Source organism: Ziziphus jujuba, chromosome 6 (assembly GCF_031755915.1).
Source record: "Ziziphus jujuba cultivar Dongzao chromosome 6, ASM3175591v1".
Lineage (NCBI taxonomy): Eukaryota > Viridiplantae > Streptophyta > Magnoliopsida > Rosales > Rhamnaceae > Ziziphus > Ziziphus jujuba.
Genome location: NC_083384.1, coordinates 10,867,339 through 10,889,962, shown reverse-complemented (window position 1 = coordinate 10,889,962; position 22,624 = coordinate 10,867,339). Strand labels below are relative to the sequence as shown.

The 22,624-nt window shown below is 30.7% G+C and overlaps 1 protein-coding gene, 1 long non-coding RNA gene and 1 other non-coding gene across 8 annotated transcripts; 1 reads left to right on the top strand and 2 right to left on the bottom strand.

Annotated features, from left to right (window-relative positions):
- Nucleotides 1–3,069: 3,069 nt before the first annotated feature.
- LOC125419118 (uncharacterized) lies at nt 3,070–5,026 on the bottom strand. 2 transcript variants are annotated; one of them, XR_007238103.2, is made up of 3 exons: nt 4,831–5,026; nt 3,695–4,598; nt 3,070–3,612 (listed from the first exon to the last, which is right to left on the bottom strand). It is a non-coding gene; the product is annotated as an uncharacterized LOC125419118 (long non-coding RNA). The 2 variants fall into 2 exon arrangements; XR_007238101.2 differs by having other exon boundaries at nt 3,695–3,764; nt 4,831–4,990.
- Nucleotides 5,027–12,320: 7,294 nt separating this feature from the next.
- LOC107430890 (uncharacterized) lies at nt 12,321–21,659 on the bottom strand. Of its 5 annotated transcripts, none has more exons than XM_016041765.4 (24): nt 21,421–21,656; nt 20,866–20,996; nt 20,311–20,395; nt 19,697–19,750; nt 19,205–19,296; nt 18,982–19,085; nt 18,799–18,874; nt 18,090–18,549; nt 17,210–17,554; nt 16,911–17,117; nt 16,694–16,792; nt 16,541–16,613; nt 15,272–15,399; nt 14,849–15,143; nt 14,521–14,759; nt 14,319–14,443; nt 14,099–14,216; nt 13,967–14,022; nt 13,737–13,863; nt 13,475–13,658; nt 13,327–13,398; nt 13,111–13,214; nt 12,948–13,010; nt 12,321–12,773 (listed from the first exon to the last, which is right to left on the bottom strand). In XM_016041765.4, the coding sequence occupies exons 1-24, from the start codon at nt 21,463–21,465 to the stop codon at nt 12,666–12,668; spliced, it is 3,390 nt and encodes a 1,129-aa protein (XP_015897251.3). In that variant the 5' UTR covers nt 21,466–21,656; the 3' UTR covers nt 12,321–12,665. The 5 variants fall into 5 exon arrangements, 4 of the variants coding, with proteins under 4 accessions (XP_015897251.3, XP_060674282.1, XP_048319979.2 ...); XM_060818299.1 differs by having other exon boundaries at nt 13,770–13,863; nt 21,421–21,655; XM_048464022.2 differs by having other exon boundaries at nt 20,933–20,996; nt 21,421–21,655.
- A 149-nt stretch (nt 21,660–21,808) lies between these two features.
- Nucleotides 21,809–21,881, top strand: TRNAA-AGC (transfer RNA alanine (anticodon AGC)). The gene has a single exon. It is a non-coding gene; the product is annotated as a tRNA-Ala (tRNA).
- Nucleotides 21,882–22,624: the final 743 nt, after the last annotated feature.

Genomic DNA, 22,624 nt, shown 5'->3' with positions numbered 1-22,624 from the left:
TTTTATTTTTATTTTTATGACACTAAATATGAGAATTTAAACATACTTTATTTAAGAAAGTAACAATTTTTCCATTAAACTATCTATAAAGGAACATTTTTTCAATTTGATTGGGTTCAATATTGACTAAGGTAGGAGAAAATATTATATATAACTTAAAATATGATATAACTTAAACATCATTCGTGTTATTTTGATTATCATTTGGAACATAAATTTAATAACTATAATCATGCGTAAATTACTTGATAATAAATTAAATTAAAGCGCATAGGTCCTACATAAATGTTATTACTTATTTAATGATAAATGGCTTGTTATATATATCATCATGTAATGATGGTATATAATTAATAATCTTTTTCACTAAAAAAAAATATAATTAATAATCTTCAAAATGTAAGGAAAAAAATTCTAGTACTCCCAAGTTTATACTCCCACCTCTAATTGGCTTGGAAAATTTTCTAAATGGAAGAGCTGGTGCAGTTATTTTACCCCATAAATCGGTTGAGTATGAAAAAAATAGTGTTTTGGTAAAATGATTTAGTAGGCTGTATAACGATATGTTTAGGGTTTAAGTAGAATTTCTCTTTCTAATAATGGTTTCGGTCTAGCCCATGTTCTGTCGTGTTTGATTACGTGGACCAGCTTAGAAATTCAACTCAATGTGAAAAGACTGGGGACGGTCTTGCATTATTATCTTTTTTTACTTTACAGCTAGGAAGTTTAAGAGGGCCATTTTCTCTCTTTAACTATTCCCTGCCTCAAAGCTGACGTTTCAGCGGCATTGAGTCTACCTTAATTATAACAATATGAAAAATTGTCGCCAACAAAATGATTTAGACGACATTAGTGTGCTTTTAAAAGCTTTGAAAGGTCTATTAATACTAATGTTTGGAAATGGAAAGAAGGTCGATGAGCTAGTGCTGTGAATAATTTTTTTTCCTCCTAATAATTAAATAATTAATCGCAGTTACTTGTTAATTAAAACTTTTACGTACTTTTTAAAAATTTTAGTGCTCATCAAAGTCCGATTTGCTGATATGAAAACTTTATTGACAAAGATATTATGGATTCACTTTTCCATAAATTATAAAAGTATTTATATTTTTACTTATTAGTGATCATGATTGGTTTCATTTATTGCTGATATGTAAAATTGATTAGACTTATTTTTAAATCTCCTAAATTTTTAAAATAAAAACTTGCATAAAAAATCAAACCATAACATTTTGCCGACTAAAATTATCACATCAACAATCGATCTAGATGTTTTCTTTTCCTTTTTTTTCCCTTGAATAAAGGTGGTTTTAATTTCTTGGTTGGTTTGTCCAATGCACTATATGTTTTGGAAAAATGCTTCCAGGATATCGGTGACTAAGCCATCAAAAGTAGTTTATCTTATCCATGCTATATTAACCATGAATTCCCTTGAATATTCTAACTATATCAACTTATTGCAAAGTTGACATAAAAAATTTTTGTAAGCATTGATTTTATACATGGGGGAAACTAGCAATTAGCTAAGAAATGCATGAGCTTGTGATTCAAATAATGGCTATACCAAGTGGAAATAAATAATTACCTCTGCAGGACTCGCAGGAGTTAAATATATTTTCCATAGAAACGCACCTATTTTGCCAAACCTTTTTCTTTTTTATACTTTTTATTATTCAAACTGACGATTATTGTTAGTAGAATATGTTTTATCAATTTTCTAATTCAAATCCAATAATTGTTGGCTCTGCCTCCATAAACTTTTTTTAAATTACCACTATCGATGGATCGAATTTACATTTATATGATCATAACTAATTTTGGAATTTTCTGAAAACTACCTTTCAAATTGTATGTGAAAATAACAATATAACAAATGGCACGGTCGATATTTTAATTAATAATTCTATACTAAAAATTTAATTGGAACAGCTCCTTGGCATTTACAATATCATTTAGTCTTCAAGTAGATAAAGAAAATCAAATCTATATTTATATCCCAATCGAAAAAAAAAAATCTATATATTTATATTATATTTAACAATTTGTTGGTAAAATTTTCAAATAATAAGGTTTATAAACTATTTGTGGAGTATGGAATATAAAAAAGGATAGAGTAAATGCTTTTTAATATTAAATAATTAAAAAAAATTATTTGGTGAAAAAAATGTAATATTATATTTGGTTGTCATCTTCTACGTGCAACTTGAGTTCAAAGGTTGACAACACTTTGGCAGCCTTAGAAGACCGTATCCCATTTTTTATAGCCCTGCCTGTTTGACCAATACGAAGAAGTCATGCAATTAGCAAAAAAAAGTCAATCTGTAGATCCAAATTTCAAATCGTTTTGTTACATAATGACATAATTAAACCTCATGCACAACATGTAATTCACGTTTGGAGGAGGTGGTCGCATAAGCTACTTGATATGCAAGTTGCATCTTTATTTATAAATGCTCAAGTTTTCAATGTATACATTTTTTTTAATTTTTTTGTTTTATTTCTCTCTTTCATTGCATCTAATTCAAACAGTACAATCTCTGTTTGACGTCATCATACAACCTTCTTTGTATTAAAGAAGGATGCTTCTATACCTACTGCGTGTCTACTACATAATTGTATTAGTGTTAATTTTTTTTCCTAATATATTCTTTGCTGTATATCAATTATTTCCAATGTAAAGTATTGATTTTCCAATGTAAACAGTTAGACCCATTGTGTATATATATATATTGAATTCATAAATGAAAATATCAACTTCAAATTCTATCCTTGTGTATATGCTCCTTTTACACTGTGATACTTAAATCAAAAAATTGAGGGGAGCTGGTCAACAAAAATGAAAATATTACAAGTATTTAATTTATTATTTTATTTTTTTGATAAGAAATATTAAGACCAGACCAACAGTTCAATTAACAAACACTCGCTTAGTTCTTCATGCCTGCACTGCACAGTTTTTCCGGTTGCTTGGCATCTGAGCATCCAAGATTCAAGAATGCGGATTTTTTTTTATTTTTTATTTTTTTGGGTTAAATTCAAGAATGAGATGGTTGGCACAATATATACATATAGAGAGAGAGTTGTGAATAATTTTATTATTGTTTGTACGGGTGTATTGTTCCCACATCTTATTAAAATATTCAACAATCCTAAAAAAACATCGAGCCTAATAATTTGCACTAAAAACAATAAACAGCACCTATAAATTGTAACTTTGCAAGGAAACTAAACTATTGAATCCTGGTACCAAGTTGCAGATCATATCCATAATAGAAAGGCTAACCGCAGACCACCGACTGAACTATGTCCTCTGGATTCTCACTGACCATGGACTAAAAATATGTCCAGATGCTTGGAGTGGTACTCAGTACTCCATTCCCCTACACATAACCGAGTAAAAATACAGAGCATGAATCCAAATTGATCATATTTGCCACCATTTTCAATTTTCCGGTGTCTTGACAAGCTCGTTTGCCACAAGTGGAGACTTTACAGTCTGCACAGAGCCTATATCAACTATCGAGCTCCACATCTACTTCCTGATGTGCTGATGAAGATGCATCTGTGTGTGGAGACTTCAAAAATATTTTCTCTAGATGATCCATGAAGAATCTTGAGCAATGACCAACACTCAAATTCATCACAACAAGAAGCAAAAACAAAAAATATAAACAGGTAGATAGCTTATACTCACATCACCACATTTAAAGCCCACAGCAAGCTTAGCTCCACAATGCACAAATTTTAGTGTCTGAACTGGAGAGCTGAGAAGATTAAAAAAACAGGGATATTGAAGAGCTTATCCTTGAGACAAACCGCGAACTGGGGAACAAGTTGTACTATGTTTACTCGAGAACCAAAAACATCATGTAACTCATTTGAATGTATCCTTAACAATGTAATATGAAAATTATGCAATTGAATTATGCTCCAGTTTAGTAAAACTGCAACCAATGTAAAGTATTTCCACAAGTTTAACTGCAAGAACATACAGAGTATTTCCAAAATTGCTTAAGTGGAATCAGATATAATATTGATAAACTTAGGGTTGTCTTTCACTATCTATAGTGATTATTGATGGAAAGTAAAGTGATCATTGGACTAAACAGTTCAGAGATCAACCGCAGAAACTTGTAATACTCGTGTTCGGGAAAAAGCTTTTTCATCTCATTGCAAAAATGACAATATTCCTTAGGCTTATTTCTTGAAATCATCTTATTCTATAAATTGTTTCACATTGATAATTTATGCATCCATAGCAGATACATATTCTATAGGAGTACTTCCCAATATGTTGACCATGTAATAACTAAACTATAAAATTCTAGGTACCAAGTCGAAGATCATATCCTTAATTGAAGTCTGAAGACTGCAGACAAGACTACAAACATGTCCTCCAGATTTCCATTCATCTATACACGACACAGTGAAATCAGATAATGAATAACAGATTCGGATATGAAGTCAAACTAATCATATTTGCAACCGTTTTCGATCTTGCAAACTAATTGGGATTCAATATCATGGGATGATGTAGATCCTTCAGACTGAGACTCTGGAATCCTAGAAACGGACAAAAGCAAGCTTCCTCTGTTTATCTATGAGTAAATAAAACAGAAACAGAAACAGAGAATCTCTCAATCTTTATTGAACTAAAATTCATGAACAAATACAGAGAGTAACCCTTAAATCATTTTTCACCAGGTAATAAAAAAAAAGAAGAAGAAGGGTACTTCAAGATAATAAATTGAACATCTTATGATCTTAAAAATTTGAAGAATATAAAACCATTGTGATCCAAATTCCAGCAGAAATTAAGTGGAATCTTACCTTAACCTTCAACAGCTTGAACTTGCAGCAAGCAAGCTGAGTAGAATTGATATTGGAATTTGGAAAAGCATCCTGAAGATCTCATTGGAATGTCATCTTTCTTTCTTTCTTTTTCTTTTTTTTTTTTTTTTGAGAATTTAATTTATATAATTAAATACGTAATAAACTCAATTAAGATGCTTTAAAAAAAATGGTAAATATTAAGTTTTGGTTAATGTTTATTGTTAGAGCTTTTTAGAGTTACTATTAAATTAAAAACAAAAAGAAGAAGAAAAGAGTTACTTTTTAATTGTTTTTTCATTTACATATAAAATTTTGATTTTGTTTTAGTATGATTTTCTATTTGATTTGATTTTACGCATGAATACTTTTATAAATATTGGCAGTTAACTTGTCTTTGTGTTCTCTGTTTTTGCAAGCTAGCTAAAAGTGGAATCCTATTATTGTCAATAAAAAATAAAAATAAAAAGTGGAATCCTATTGAAAAAGACAAAGATTTTTGTCGGGATTCATTCTCACTGCTTAGTCGTCACTTCTTCTTACAGCACAGTTTAAATTCCAAATAAATATGTGAAAACCTATAACCTTGTTTCGCTTATGGAGTAGATGGCAGTAGGGGCACGCTAGTTTTGATTTCCCAATGATATAATTCGAACTTTTATTAATACGCTAATGCAAATTTAAAAATAAACGTTTATCTTCCTAATGTCTAAGTTAAATCAATTTGATATTCATTTGGAACATTATCATTTCGAGAGTAATTTTTTAGGACAATGTTTATATTGTTTATGTTACATACTAATTTTCACAATATATATTTTTTCAATTATAAAAACCACTGCTTTTACTATCAAAATATATACATGTTAAATTGTTCACTTTGTAAATATTTCTTTGGAATGAATGAGAGATTTGATTATCCATCCATCCTTGATTAAGATCTTTGCCTTACTGATTAAGATCCATCCATCACTTAATTAGTACGCTTTAGTTTAAGCCCATGGATCCGTGGGGTAGATAAGGGTGTTTTAGTAAAATGATTTAGTGGGGACTGTATAGGGTAATTATATTCGCAGTATAAGAGTTTTTAAATACAATACAATTTAAATGATTTGTCAATATTGCAATATGCCTATGGATAAAATGACATAAATAGATTTAAACATTTAATAAAAGAAAACAGAAAACAAATGTTAGATCATATTGCACATCAGAACAAATATCATCTGTCCAACGATTAAAAAAAAGAAGAAGAAGAAAAAGAAATGTTGTTGATTTAAAAAAAAAAAAAAAAAAAAGAGAGGGGTGGGGGAGAACTGAACTCACGCCAAAAATTAAAGAATGTGTTTGATGGAGTAGAACACTTACAAGGTGTACATGGCAGCAAAACTTTTTAATTTATAGGAAAAGAGAAAGAAAATACCATTACAAGTTTCTACCTAATTAATACCTATACAATTTTATTTTATTTTATTTTTTTGGTGAAATACTGATACAGTTTATATATCGAGATTGGATTTTCATGAGAAAAGAAAAATAAAAAATCAAAGACAAACAAACTGTGGAAAGTTGAAATCATCTTTCACAACTTCCACTCTGATAATGCATCTCTGATTCGTCCAACAACCCATGTCTCTTCCATAATATCCGATGAAATAGTGTATAGATCTGGAGCATGTCTCATCACGAAGCTTTTTTAATTGATTTGGTTTCTTTGAACCCTAAAATCCGAAGGAAATATCATTTGAAGCTTCTTCTTTTTTTAATTCAATTTTTTCTTCTTAAAAAGAAAAATGGGGCTTGCTTTGGAGTTTTTCTGGGCAATTGCTTGTAGCATATTTAGGTCTCTTTTGATTCATTATTAAGGACAAAAATAAGTATAATTTATCCGTGTAAATAGCAAAGTATAATTTATGCGTGTAAATAGCAAAACTAAGTTTTATTGTGAATATATGTAAAATGTAGTATGTCAAATAACACTCTTAATAGTATAAATATGACTTCCCAAAAGGATATTTTTGCAGTGGAAATAGAATCTCTAATCATGAAAGTGCTATTTAGTTTAGCCATGATCCAATTGTGTAATGTTATGTACGCCAGTTTACAAATTCAACTTGAAGGAAAGGAATATGAAAAAAAAAAAAAAAAGAATTAAAAATGTAGTTATTCATTAAAAAAAATAATAAAAAGTAGGAAAAAAAAAACAGTACATTTAGATTGTTTATTTAGGATAAAAAGATTATTTTATATTTAACAATACTATAAATATAAAAATATTTATCAAATTTATTTATTAAATAATAAATATTAAAATTTTATTAATTTATATATTCATATAATTTAATTATAAATAAATAAATTATTAATAATAAAATAAATTAAAAAAATAAATCAATCAAAATATATCAAATATGTTATATCATCCATTATATTATTTGATCAATAAATTTTATAAATATTTTGATAAATCTAACATTATCATTTTACATTCCGACCTTCAACCATGACTTTCATTCTTCGAAGTTTATTGAAATTAAAACCACATTAGTCTGACTTTACTGCCAAATTAAGTTGGTCTTATTTTCCTTATTGGTTGTCCCTATCGCACTCCACATATATTTTGGGACAATTAATGTTGCATCTAGAATGTCGGTGACTAGACACCAAAAATATTCTATCTAATCAATGTTACAGGTAAGCGGTGACGTCTTGCACAGGAGAACATTAACCAAGTGAAAAACAGGAGCAGGAGGAGCTTGTGCTTGAACTAAGACAAAGGTAAATGGGCTGGTAATTAAGCGGAAAATGGCTGTAGTAAAATACAATGTACGTAGACACTTATTATTTTGCCAAACTTTTTGTCTATTTCACACACTCTTTTTTTTCAATTAAAAAATAAATTATGGGTAATTGAATGTTTTTCGAATTTTCTACGTCAAATACAATGCATGTTGGCTCTTCCACCATAAAATTTTGTTGAATTTTTACTATGGGTGAACTGACTTTATATTCATATGATAACTACTTTCGTTTGTTTGGTAAACTTTTCAAATAATAAGGTTTGAAAACCATCTTTTGGAGAGTGAAATTTACAAAAGGATCGAATAAGTAAATGTTTGTTTAATGTAAAATAATTAAAAATAGATAAATAAAATCATCATACATGATTAATAAGTTTACTGGCTAGCATACATATAATTGTAAATTAAATGTAATACTTTATTCGGTTGTCATCTCCTATATGCAAATTAATGATCTTGAATTGCGTCTTGACAATAATTTGGCAGCCTTACAAGAACTTATCCGATTTTATAATATTCCTGCCTGTAAGACTAGTACCAAGGAGTCTTGCCTCCTAAGTTTCCCAACTTTTCGATCCAACATAGAACATTTAATATGGGTTTATGACAAAACCACATAAAACCCCATGCAATAAGCTAATTGGGACTTACATTAGAGAAAGAAAGTCAGAAAAAATCTTCTGTGGAATCGTCATACAAGCCTAGTTGGTACGGCTAGCCAATAATATATTGACATGTATTTAGGTACATGTGTGTCAAACACACTCTTTTTCCTTCTTTTCTTGTTTATCCTTCTTCCTCCTACTCTCTGCAAAGTTGACGTGTGACGAATTGACATATTCATTCATAAACATAGCTTATTTTTAGATATATTTTACTTTCCCTACCATTGTTTACCTTGACTGTGCATATCTATTTTCTTCCATGACCATTTGCAAGGTCAAAATAAAATCTTCAATTCAAAGTAAAAGCTTCAAACAAGAGAACTTTTGAAAAAAAATAAAAAACCGATTAACATTGTTCATATCTTTCATCAAGTCACACTTCAACTTGCATGTATCCATAAATTTTAACATATGCATACCCATTTTTTCCAGAATAAAATCAAATAAGATTATTGTGCTTATCCTAATTTATTATAGTATAAACACCCTACATATGCTTGTCATATTATTGCAGAAGAAAAATGTTAGGATTTATAAAAATAGAAATAAAAAATTAGAGCATGAAGTATGTAGTGGAAGTATTCTCCCCTTCCATGCTATTTATTATTTATTTCGTGTAGATCTTAACAGCTTAAAAATTGAGCCTGGCTAGCAACTATGACTTTGGCAACCATGAATTGATTTGCATAGAAAAAGAGGAAGGAATAAGAAAAGAAGAAAAAAGAAAGAGGTCGTTTTTGACACAAATGCAAATGAAAAGAAGAGAATATAAAATAATTATATATATATATATATACAATTTTGATATGGTAAATAATTTATGAAGAGATATTATAAGAAACAGTAATTTATAATCGTCAAATCTATATGATTTGATTGATTTAATAATAATGTATGGTTATCCTATATAATTTTTTTCCATAAATCTTTCATTATATCATTCTTGTATATAAAAAGAAGAACACAAACAAATAACACTGTAATTTTTTTTTTTAAAACAAAAATTAGATAAAGGTAAAAGTAACATGCATGCGTCAACCTATTATTGGGGGTGGTTGCACTAGGTTATGTGACCATAAGGAGTGTGCAAAGAGTTTAGTTTGCTTAATTATTAAGCATTTTATTGATAGAAATCTTACTTGCAATGGTTGAATGCAAAGAGTTTGGTTTGCTTAATTATTAAGCATTTTATTGATAGAATTTTTTAACTTTATCAAATTAGAAATTTTTACACGACAAATACTAAACGTTATTACATTTCATTTTAGATTTTTAGATTTAAATTCATATAATAACTAATAATGCAACTTTATAAACATTGGCTACATAAACATTTGAATATAAGAAAATCAGAATTCTTTAATAAGAGATCGACTTTTTGTTGAATTTCAAATTAGTCTATATCATATATATATATATATAATAAAACTCTTATTAACTTGATCCGAAAGTAAAAGTATTAAAACTTTTTAAGATTTTATTTTTTAATTTTTAGATCACTTAAGAATTGAAATTTAAAAATATATTTATAGTTCTTTAGATCATTATAAAGTACATTTTGTCTAAATATGATTTTAGTATATATCACCAATCTATATTTGGCTACTAAATGAATTTGAAATACCAACCTTTGATGGAATTCAAAAGTTAATAAAAATATATATATATATATATATATATATATATATATATATATTTATATATATATTTGATGTTAAGAGAAGGCATAAACAGAACCAAACTGACTAAGCAACCAAAATGAATTGATTTGGTTCGATTTGGTTTGGTTTTTGCCTTACAATCAATTTGGTTTAGATTTAATGATTTTTAATCATAACCAAAACGAATATATATATATATATATATATATATATATATGTAGTTTTTAATAATATTTTTATTATAATTGATAATAATTTTTAATATTTGTATTTATTTAATTTAAATTATATATAATATTAAATACAAACTCTTAAAAATACATTAATTTTTTTATAAAAGTAAACTTAAAAAAAAAGAAAAAAAAAAAGGGCCTTTTGGGACAAAAGAAATTGGCATATAATGGGCCAAAGTCCAAATTGACTAAACCAACTCGAATAAAATTGACAAGGTTGAATCAGTTTGGTTTTATTTTTTCAAATGATTCAACTCGAATTAGTTTGTAAAAAATCAATCAAAAATTGACTAAACGAATTGATATTCATCCTACCTGATACTAAAATCATCATGTCTGACTAAGTGTGTGTTTGGGATTGATTTCAAAACACCATTTTTGGCTTATAGGAGAATTTTTCATTAAATGTTGTAGTGTTTGATAAATCTATAATTTTTGGATTTTTTTAATAATTTATTCTCTCCAAAAGCTAGATTCTGAAAAGTAGCTAGGAATCCCTTCTCAAATTCTCCTCCTAGCATAATTAGAATTTTAAATTTTAAATTATTATTATATCTTTTAACTATGACTAAAATTCATTTTTACCCATCTATATATATATATATATATAAGAAAATAATATCATTTATATCCAGTTTGGTCATTATACAGTAAAGTAGGTTTTTATCAAACGCCCAAAGTTTAATTTTGTAACTTTTAGCAATTTTGAAGTAACAGTTTATCAAACATAATCAAATTGTCAAAAAAATGGATTTTTGCTTCAGCAAAGTTTTTCTTGATTTTTTCATAATCTATAGCAACACCATACTAAGCCTAAATATATATATATATATATGTATTTTAGTTTTAGTTTTTGAAATTTATTTCTCTTGCATTTTGATTTGTTTTATTAAACAGCCAACGATAGTGTAAATAAGAACAAATCAATATATTGATTTGATAAAATTTTAAATAAGAATAAATTGGACAAATTTGATGACAACCATCATAATTTTTCGTTACAGACAACTGTTATAATTTAATAATAATTGTTCATTCAAATAAAAGTTTGTGAAATTTAAACTTTCTCAATATGAAAGAGATAAATTTATCTTTTAAGTAAAAAAGAAAAAATAAATAAAAGTAATAGGGATGATGATAACAAATAAATATAATGAATATTTTAATAACTCTAGCATTATTTCGATGATAAAGCAAAGTGATCAGAAATTACACCAAACAACTGGCCAACTATATTATAAAAGATTTATCAAAAAACTATATTGTAACAGAAAAATTATATAATCAAAAATCAACCATAATATAAAAAATCTCGCAAAATAATAGTAATGATAACATAATAAATCAATAATTATTATAAATAGGAAAAAAAAAAAAAAAAAAAAAAAAAGAGCATCAAATTGGATTGGATGCCATTGTAAAAAGTAGAAAAGCAAAACATGGAAAGCATATGTAATAAAATCGTTAACTTACCATTAAGGATAGTAGTTTAATAGAATGAAATTGATTCATCTTTACATATGTGGGTTCAGGAATTGAATTTCAAGTTTTAATAAGCTCCATCATTACCTCAAATGGTTTTATGCTGTTAATCCACATGATACAGAACTTCGACCTAATACTTATAATAATATCATCCATCATTACCTCAAATGGTTTTATGCTGTTAATCCACATGATACAGAACTTTGACCTAATACTTATAATAATATCATCAGAGTTGGGATTCAAGTTTTAGTAACCTTCATCATTACCACGAATGGTTCCATAGTGTTAATGCGCGTAGTACAAAGATTCACCCTTATGCCTATGATGCCATTAGACTTAATAACTATTTTTCTTAATAATTATAAAATACCTAGCATAATGGAAGGGTAAGATCCAATATATATATATATATATATATATATCACTGAACACTTATTACAGGTATTTTATTACGTGAAAATAGGAGCAATTACAAGTATTTAATTTAAAATTCTGAGGTGTACAATTAACCATCGACCATGAATAAGGAAAACGAAAAAAGAAAAAAAAAATGGTAACAAATATCAAGACCAGACTATTTTTCCGGTTGCTTGACATCGGAGTATCCAAGATTCAAGAGTGAAAATGGTTGGCACGGTGGAGTTGCGAATAATTCATTATTATTTGTATGGGTGTGGTATTCTCACATCTTATACCCTTACGGTAAATATTCAACAAATCCCACAAAGACATTGAAGCGCCCAATGTAATTTGCACTAAAAACAATAACAGCTATACATTGTAACTTTGCAACGAAACTAAACTATTGAATCCTGGTACCAAGTTGCAGATCATATCCTTAATTAACGGCTAACCGGACACCACCAACTTGACAATGTTCCTCCGGATGCTCAGTGACCAAGGATTATAAATATGTCCTCCAGGTACTCCGTACTCCATTCCCCTACACAAAACCGAGTGAAAATACAGAGCATGAATCCAAATTGATCATATTTGCCACCATTTTCGATTTTCCAGTGTCTTGACAAGCTCGTTTGCCATAGATGCGAAGTCTTCAGCTCCATTTTGCAGCTCTTCAGTGCGCCTGCTGACTCTCTATATGAGAGAGAGACAGAGACAGAGAGAGAAAAGTTAACAATTGGGTTTCAAGATGTACAACTTTGTAGTTCTCATTTCTTAAAAAATTGAAAATTGCAAGTGATACACTAATCTTTTTCAGAATAGACTGCTCATTTAACACCCTAATAAACTACATAGTAAATAGATTACCTCAAGTTTTTCCTGTCTTTCCATGAGTTTATTCCTTGCTTGTGCAGCCGCCGCAGAAGCATCCTGAAATCAGTTTTTTACCATATCATATCAAACAATCCTTTCAAGAAAAACTGCTGTAAAACCGCTCATTAAAAACTAAAACAATAATCTTCGGCGTTACCCCAGCCTTTCTATATTTGGCCATAATTTCTTGAGGAGTTCTTAGCCTGGGCTTTATATCGTCAGTCCCGCCTTCAAATAGTCTTTCTCTTTCGGATTCTTTTCCTGCAGTACAGAATAAACACATACATATAAGCAATTCAGTAGCCTACAAGTTAAAACATAAAAACACTACAGAGAAACATATCTATTACATAATAAACTCTTAAACTTTTACCTTTATTTACGTTTTTAAGATCATGCGATGAAGTAGATCCTACTGGCTGAGGGTCATCAATTTCAATATCATCTGTACCAAAAATAAGCATACAGCAAGTAAGAATGGACTTAAAAAATAAGTGGAGATTTTGCACTTTGCAGCGAACCTATATAAAGCTCCACATCTGCTTCCTGATCTTCTGATGGAGATGCATCTGTATGTGGAGACTTCAAAAATATTTTCTCTAGATGATCATGAATTGATTGTGTTGTAGTGAAATCCACTGTATGAGCAGTTTTCCCGCCCTTAAGGCCTTTGACGATACCACCTATAATCCCAGGTGCAGTGCCCTGTGGATACAAAGTTTATGCTTTATCCAACATTCTTCATAAAACAAGAATCAACTGAAACTGATTATTTCTTTGTACCTGCTTTTTCTGAAACTGATTATTTCTTTGTACCTGCTTTTTCTTCTGGTTTAGAGAGAAATTCAAGGCAGCATCAGCAGCAGCTGCAAGAACTTTATCATGGAGACAAGGCAAAGACTCTGGAATCCTGGAAACAGATAAGCAAGCTCTCTGTTTTTGAGGAAATAATGCAGAAACAGAATCTCGGAATCTTTATTGAACTAAAATTCATGAACAAATAAAGAGGATACCTTAAATCATTTTCACTAGATAATAGCGAGACAAATGCCACTTCACACCCATTTGCCTGTCCAATAAATAAAAATTGATTACTTCAGGTATAAATTGAACTTCTTATAATTTTAAAAATTTTAAGATAATACCAGTGTGATCTGTCCATTATCACAAGAACTCATCAATTTATTCATGTTTGCCTTGAAATTCCATCTTAAAATTGACATCAATGAGCTTTCTTTTATCAGTTCCAAGTCTGGTATAGACCTGCCAGGGACAGATACATCAACATTGATGATTTCAGAATTGGCAATGCTCAGTTGATATTTTATGCAACTAAAAACACAAGAATGGGACGACTTTAATTACCTGATTTCCATTGCTCCATTTTGAAACAGCAAGACTAATCCCTCAACTTTTCCATCTTTCTTAAGAGTAAAAGTCCAACAACATGGTTTTTCATGTTTCACTTTATGTATGGGTTTGTCATTTCCCTAAGAAGTTCAAACCACCTTAGCATATAAAGAATAATATTAATATTACAAGTGAAATTAAAGAAGATGAGAGGCACCTGAATTACAGATTTTGTAGAGTACAAGCGCAGTGAATCCTCACAACACAGCAAAACAAACAAATCCAGCAAGTTTTCCCCAGGGTAAGAATTTTCTGGACAAGAGTCATGTTCCATCTCATGTGAATTTATTCCAACCTGAGAATTGTCCGAAGCGGGCTCATTCTTGGCAGCAGTATCCTTGAAGGAGTCTTTTGGCTGGTTTTCATTCCATAACTTAGAAGTAGAAGTATTCCCCTCTGTAATCCAAAAGTTTATCAGAATTTGAGCTCGAGTGAAAACAAATCAAGAGTATCTTGTTCTTTTGGAGATGGAAAATTGTACTTGCCTATAACATACATTGAAATTGCAACCAATTCTTTTTTCATGTTCCACGGCCGTGAGCAGATAGATTTACCAGTGTGACCATCAATCAAATTAATCTTGGCATCCTTGGTGGAGATAAACATTACTTCCTCAATAAAGCTCTCCTGAGTATTAGCCTCAGAGTGCTTTGGGCTCTTCAAAAGGCTATGGGCATTTACAATTTCTTGCCAACTTAATGAAATGACTGGAGACTTAGAGCAAGATACATCATCTATGAAGAAGATAACTGATAAGGAACTCATGTCAATTACAGTGACCTGAAAAACAGCATCAAGTTTAGGATCCCTTCAGACTAATGAAGAATCTTAAGCAATGGCCAACATTCAGATCCATCAAAACAAGAAACAACAGATGAAAAATAAACATGTAGATAGCTTATACTCACACTGCCACATTTAAAGCCCACAGCAAGCTTAGCCCCACAATGCACAAATTTTAGTGTTTGAACTGGAGAGTTGAGAAGAGAAAAAACAGCGATACATTGAGGCCCTTTTCCTTGAGACAATCTGTGAACTGGGGAACAAGTTGAACTACATTAACTTATGAACCAAAAAGATCCCATAAATTCTATGAATGTATCCTTAAAAATGAGATCTGAAAATTATGTAAATGAATTATGCTCAATTATAGTAAAACTGCAATCAGCGTAAAGTATTTCAATAAACTTAACTGCAAGAAATGCAGAGTACTTCCAAAATCATTTGAGTGGAATCAAATATGACATTAATGAAGTTAGGGTTGTCTTTTCGATAGTGATTATTAGATTGAAAAGTGATGAAAGGACTAAACAGTTCAGAAATAAATTGTAGAACGTGGTGATACTCTTGTTTGCAAAAATCTTTTTCATCTCATAGCAAAAATGACATTCCTTAGCTTATTTCTTCAAATCAACTTATTTTATGAATTATTTCACGTTCAATTTATGCATCTATATCAGATACATATTCAATAGCAACAATTCTTAATATGTTGAGCATGTAAAAAAAATTTGGAAATGTTACTGATACTTCTTATAATGTTTCTAAACCTGTATAGAACGTTGAAATTTAGTGTACAGCAATTTGTCGTGTGGATTAGCATTGTAGTTAATCTGATGGGAAGAGTTAATAATATTAGACCTCTGACTATGTCAGAACTGCACAATCAGATTAAATTCCAATGTTAAAAGTGAAGAATGTTTATAAACCTACACAGCTCGATTCTTCGTAATCAACTTCACCCTTGAGTCTATAACAAAATGTTGATAAAATTTTGATGTTCGAAGGTCTACCATGAAAAGTGGCCATGTAAATACTAATCAAGTACTTAAATTCAAATTTCCAAATTACCATGAAATAGAAACAAATTTAAGAATCCCATTAAAATTTTCCCAGGATAGAAATATGGCGGCTAATGCATGTTAGTTCCTAGTTAAGAATTCAACTTTATTATGAAAGAGAAATAAATTAACTATCTGAACATAGAAAACTATCTGAACATAGAAAGGTGGTGGCTCATGTCATTACCAGAACCAATAGTCAAACCTTGATGTCAAACTTGCACAATATTGAGAGGGGAGTGATGCAAGGGTCATTCTAGCCATTTACGAGATTGAAAATGGTCGTTCAGAAGACTAATGAGGTTGATCAAAGCAATGTGTGACATTTTAGATTACCTTCATTTTTGTTTTCTGTAACAAAGTGGAAGTTTGTCCCATCCTGACAGCCTTTCAAGTTATAAATACGAACCTGTACAAGGCAATTCAATAAGAAAGAAGTATAGAAAACAAAATACTCCCAAAAGGTATTCAGAAAAGAGAGCCTCTAACCAAACCACATTCATTGCCAAGAGCCAGACGTAAAGTGAAGAAGCAGAAATCCATTTCTGATATTGGAGAACTTGAACCAGCCACTTTAATACCTTGCACCTGTTAGGCACATAAAATGATTTGGCTTCAAGGATACACCCTCATTTTTAACAAGGACGGTACATTAAAAATTTTTAAAAAAAATAATAATAATAAATAAAAGATAAAGTACTCTTACCTCGCCTTCGAAAAGATAAATGAAAGATAACACTGGATACGTGGCATCCCAAATGCGGACAGATCCATCCGCATAACCTGTCAGATACACTCTTTTGATCACATGATCTTTACTGGTGGACAATTGACTGGGGACACCCCCAGTCAAGGGCCACTTGGCACCACCAGCTGGGATCGACATCGAATGAAGTTTCATAACTGAGGTTAACTAAGAGAACATGAAGAAAAAGATAATGTGTTAGAAATTAACAAAAAGATAACGGATTTATGAGGCTTTCTTGCTTTTCAATAATGAAATACCTCTGACAGGATCTTTAATGAGTTTTCCGCAGCAGGTAGCTTCATAAGTTTTGCAACTGTCATGGCAGGATCATTTGTAGGTATCACTGCAGGAAATTCCATAGCAGCAAAAGACTGTTTTTTCTCTTGCTTTTGCTGGGAAATCAAGGCAGACAGACTATCATCATCATAAAAATGCAATTGCCCAGGGTTTGTCAAGACAAAAACATCAGCTTTGTGGTTAGTCCTTGTTGTCCCATCACTTGGAAATAAAATCATGTCTGCAAAAGAGCCAGTAAGTGTAATGTCTGCACGACCAACACATCTTAAAGACTCCAATCCAGACGACCATTCAAGAGTTAAAACCTGAAACAGAGGGAGAATATTAAAACACCCCTTTTGCTATGTTCTAAGAAAACTTAAAGACAACAAAACATCACTTCACCATCTACTAGTTGGAAGTGATAGTCTAACAAGAGTGAACAATAAAAATGTCAACTTCGTTACCAACACTGTTGTGGATGCAAAAGGCATCTAGTTTAAATTCAAAAAATTGAAACCAAGATTCAAATCAGGAAAAGCACTAATTCTGTACGAAATCAAACCAGCATGGCATGAGAAAATCCGAATAGTTTGTATATTTGTAGATAGACTATTATAACCACAATATCACATGCTATCAACTGTCATCCAACAATATGTAGCTGCTTTAAAATACAGACGTCCCTAACTTTCTAAACATATTATTATGTCTATGAAAAGCTAACCTTATTTTTGAACTGATATGTTTATGGGCCTTTTGAAACTTTATGGTAACAATATCATTATGATGTCTTCATCATTGGTAAACACATTTCCTATAAAAATTGAAGTATCCTACTTTCAAAAATGAAGCACATACCGTCAGAACTTCTTCAGCTCCTATTTCATCACCACCATAGATAAACAGTTGGCCATCATAATCATTACGGGTTTTATGACTTGAAGACCACTGTAGAACAATGACAGGAAGTCTTCTTTCGGCAGATGATAATCGTAACTTAACAACATTGTTAGACAATGACAATGCTTGTTGACCTTTATTAGAAACAGCCGATGACGTATTCCAAAACAAAATATCTCCATCTACATATCCCACAGCAAGAATGGACCCCCGGGAAGATGCCCAGCAAAGAGCACTTATCTCTTTCTCTCCCAGATAATGTTCTGGTATTTCTTCTGGAGAGTTATTATTCACCTCATTTGATGCTTTAAAAACTTCATCCTTCAATTGGAGATCCTTACCACCTCCAGCGAAGACGATTCGACCTTCAGAAATATCCCAAAGAACAACCAGCCCATTCTGATAGGCAATAAGTACTCTGTTCAACAAATAAAAAATAAACATCCTCATCTTGAATCAATAAATGTAAAATTTAAAATATACTTTGGGTCATGTCTCATTTAGTCCCCAATTTTAATTTTTTAATTATTTTCTAAAAAGCAATGTCAACCCAGCAATTTATTGCTTTTGTCCACTTCAAGAGAAAACAACGATAGCTTTTTAGCTACTGATCTTCATAATGCTTGACATAGTTCTAAATGATAGGTATAGCGGCAATGTGTCTTGCCTATTTCCTGAAGTATAAGGTTGAGGAAGAATTCCAACGATAGGTTGGTCGCTAGGAAATGGACACTCAGCGGCCTCTGTGCAATGGCAGAAAAAGGTAGCATTGAATACAAAAGAACTATAAATAGAATCCAGAGCTATGCTTCAGTTATCAACCACAGGAAATATGTGAAGAAGAAATTACCACTAATAGAATTTGCAGATATTTGATAGGGCAGCTGCAAAAGCTTTCCATCTTCGACATAGTACTTTACCACAGACATTGTACCATACTCATCACCAACATATCTGCATGTTGTAAGAGTGAACATGTTACGAAGTAATTTCTGAGTACTCACTTCCATTTACCAGCAAATCAGCAGCTGATTAAGAATATGTATCATCGTTTCTTTTAGTGAGCAACATACATGAAGTTAGAGCCATGGATTACAGCAAAAGCAGTGATATTGGCTTCCCACTGTAAACAAGAAACTAGGCACCTGCTCTCAAGATTCCAAACCTGCAAAAGTTGAAGATAACAATCAATTGTATAAATAAAATGCTAAAGCCTAGTAGCTGACAAGTCAACAGCCAAACAACTGTCTAACTACCACCAGCTAAGCAGCTGCACCCCTACTTTTCCACTATGATAACTACCAATATCAAAGAAGTCCCATAATACATTTTAACCACACCACTATATTTTATTTCCAAAAAAATTATAATATTATTAAAAACAATGGAACCAAAAGCCTGTGAAAAATAATCTGAGGCAAAATATTGACAATCAATGATAGAGAACACAGGTTGAACATGTGATGTAACTGTTCAATAAAGCTCTCTTATCATTGTAGAGTGAATTATAACATAAATCGTGTTTGACTAGAGACTTAAATTAACAGTAGACAAGAAAATAATACCTGAATATCATTGTCATTTAAGATGCTGACTAAGTAACCCTGGTTTTGCAAAAACTGCCAAAAAAACAAATGCCAAGCATTAGTATGCCACTTAAACAAACAATAAAAAAAATATAGGGAAGAGCAATTCCTAGAAGTTACTTAGTTAACAAACAACTGTCTCATATGAAACTTGCATTTGTTATAGGTTCTACAGAAATGCATGGTGTTAGATTAATGACAATCCCATAAGCTTAAACTATCAGGATGTAATTTAACAATGACATCAAATTAATACAAGAAGATACAAGACACTAACACTGATTCTCCTCTCACACGAAGCCCATCCAATAATAAGACAGATGTTGACTTTTACACTTTTAGGAATAATAATAATTTACCAAAGGGGTATGAAATTCGAACTAAAGACAATATAAAAAAACCCCCAGAACTTTGATACCACATTAAACTGCCATTAATTCCCCAAGTGTTATCGATTAGGAAGTGGGCTTAACTAAGTGTATCAAGCTAACACAATAGGCATTAACACACTTTAATGTTGAAGTGGCATATGAACAATAAAATCAGTATTTGTAAGTTGTACCCGCCATGTTTTCAGTCATACAGGAACATACCTCAATGTTTTTGTATGGTATTTGCTTTGGGGATATAAGAAGTCCTTCAATACCATCACCGCCAATAACTTTAATCCTTCCATCCCTGCAAATAGAAGAAAAATAAGTCAGATTAATAAAATGGAAATCTAGATTTCTGAAACCATACTAATCACAAATATGCTATTCTACAGTAGATTTCTCACTTCATTTATCACAAGGACAATTGTGAATGACTACTTGAGTAATTATCAATTTATACAATATTCTCTCCAGAAATACATGTCACCTTAATTATCATTGGAATTCTACCATGTCCACATTATCTAGGTGGCAAAGGCCACTTTGAAATACAATTATCCAATAAAAGGCAAACCACATTTTCCATCCGGTAATAAGGAAAACTATGGATTTTAAAGAACCCACAAATGTGACCAAGATTAGCCAATGGGCTAGTTCATCCCAGCTGCCGTCTTTTCAATTTTTTTTCACTTTTTACGACCAGAGGTTCCATTTTTTTTTTTTTTTTTTTTTTTTGGTCCCTCTTAATAAAAGAATGGCACATTTTCAACTCACAGTGTTCCAATGGCTAAAAGGCGCTGAAAGGGATCAAAAGCAAGAATGGAGGCCGTAGATGGGATACCATAGTGAACTGCTACTCTCGGGTCCAAGTCTTCTGGAGTCAAACTGCCTTGTTGCAGGTTTTGCTAAAAGTCAACCAAATAAAAAAAAAAATAATAATAATAATATCAATACATTTCATTTCCACAATTACAAACTAATACGTGCAATGTGAAATTACTTCAATCAATTCCACACAAATTTAGCTCCAAAACTACTCAAAACCTTATAAATGCATAATCAAACATAAACACACTTTCCAGACCACCAGCCAAAACAAAACAAACAAATTTTCAAATTAACAAAAATATATATTAAAAAAAAAAAAGAAACTTTTAGTTAAAGAATGAAACCCTAGGTCAATCTCCATTATTAATATGATCGAAAAGCATAAAATTTATTGTTTGATCAATGCTAGGAGAAAAAGACTTTGGGAAATGAGGGGCGACAAAGAAAGGAAGCGAACGATTGCTTTAAAAAAAAAAAAAAAAAAAAAAATGAACTTAAAACCTGAGAGTGATGCACGGCCTTCTGCAAGAGGCGCTTGGCGAACATGGCTAATTAAGCTGAGAAAAAAGTGACTGAAAATCTCTGTGTTCCAATACTCGTTCTTCTTTGCAAGTTTATCTTTTTATTTGTCGTTTCAGCGATCATGCCAATGCTCATTCACCAATATATACGTATAATTTCCAAAGCTGCACTTAGGAAATTCATTTTCCAAGTCAAGGCAATAAAATTTTGGGCCATTCTTTATTTTTGGGAGGCTTGTATCCTCTGCGGTTGGCCTTCGGTACGCTTTTGTTGCCGATTTATTCTTATTCACAACTTTGTCCTTTCCTTATGGTGTCCGATTTCCATTTGATTTAGCATTTACTTAGTGCTGCCCATCATCCGTAAGGGGGATGTAGCTCAGATGGTAGAGCGCTCGCTTAGCATGCGAGAGGTACGGGGATCGATACCCCGCATCTCCAATAATTTTTTTTTTTTTTCAATTGGTAGTTGGAACAGCATCATCTTTCGCTTTATTCTTTTTTTTTTTCTTTTATTTATTTGAAATACATCATCATTCACTTAAGTGGGAATTTAATAATCCTTATGTTTTTCCTAATAATCGCTTTTTTCTTTTTCTTTTTTTCTTTTATTTATTTGAAATACATCATCATTCACTTAAGTGGGAATTTAATAATCCTTATGTTTTTCCTAATAATCGCTTTTTTCTTTTTCTTTTTTCTTTTATTTATTTGAAATACATCATCATTCACTTAAGTGGGAATTTAATAATCCTTATGTTTTTCCTAATAATAAATATGTTCTTCTTTGAACGTCTCCTTTTTTTCACCAATTGGTAGTTGGAACATCATCATCTTTCGCTTTTTTTTTTTTTCTTTTATTTATTTGAAATACATCATCATTCACTTAAGTGGGAATTTAATAATCCTTATGTTTTTCCTAATAATAAACATGTGCTTCTTTGAACGTCTCTTTTTTTTTCACTTATTTATTGAACAAAAAGTTGACTGAGTCAAAAAATAAATGATTTCTTGTAGAACAAGAAAAATTTATACATTTAAAATATTATTAGGTAAAGCTCATGGAAATAACCCATTTGCTTTTCCTAATAATAAATACGTTCGTATTTGGAAAAAAATAAAAATGAATATCTCTTTTTCACTTTTTTTATTGAACAAAAGTTGACTAAATGTCATGGTGATGG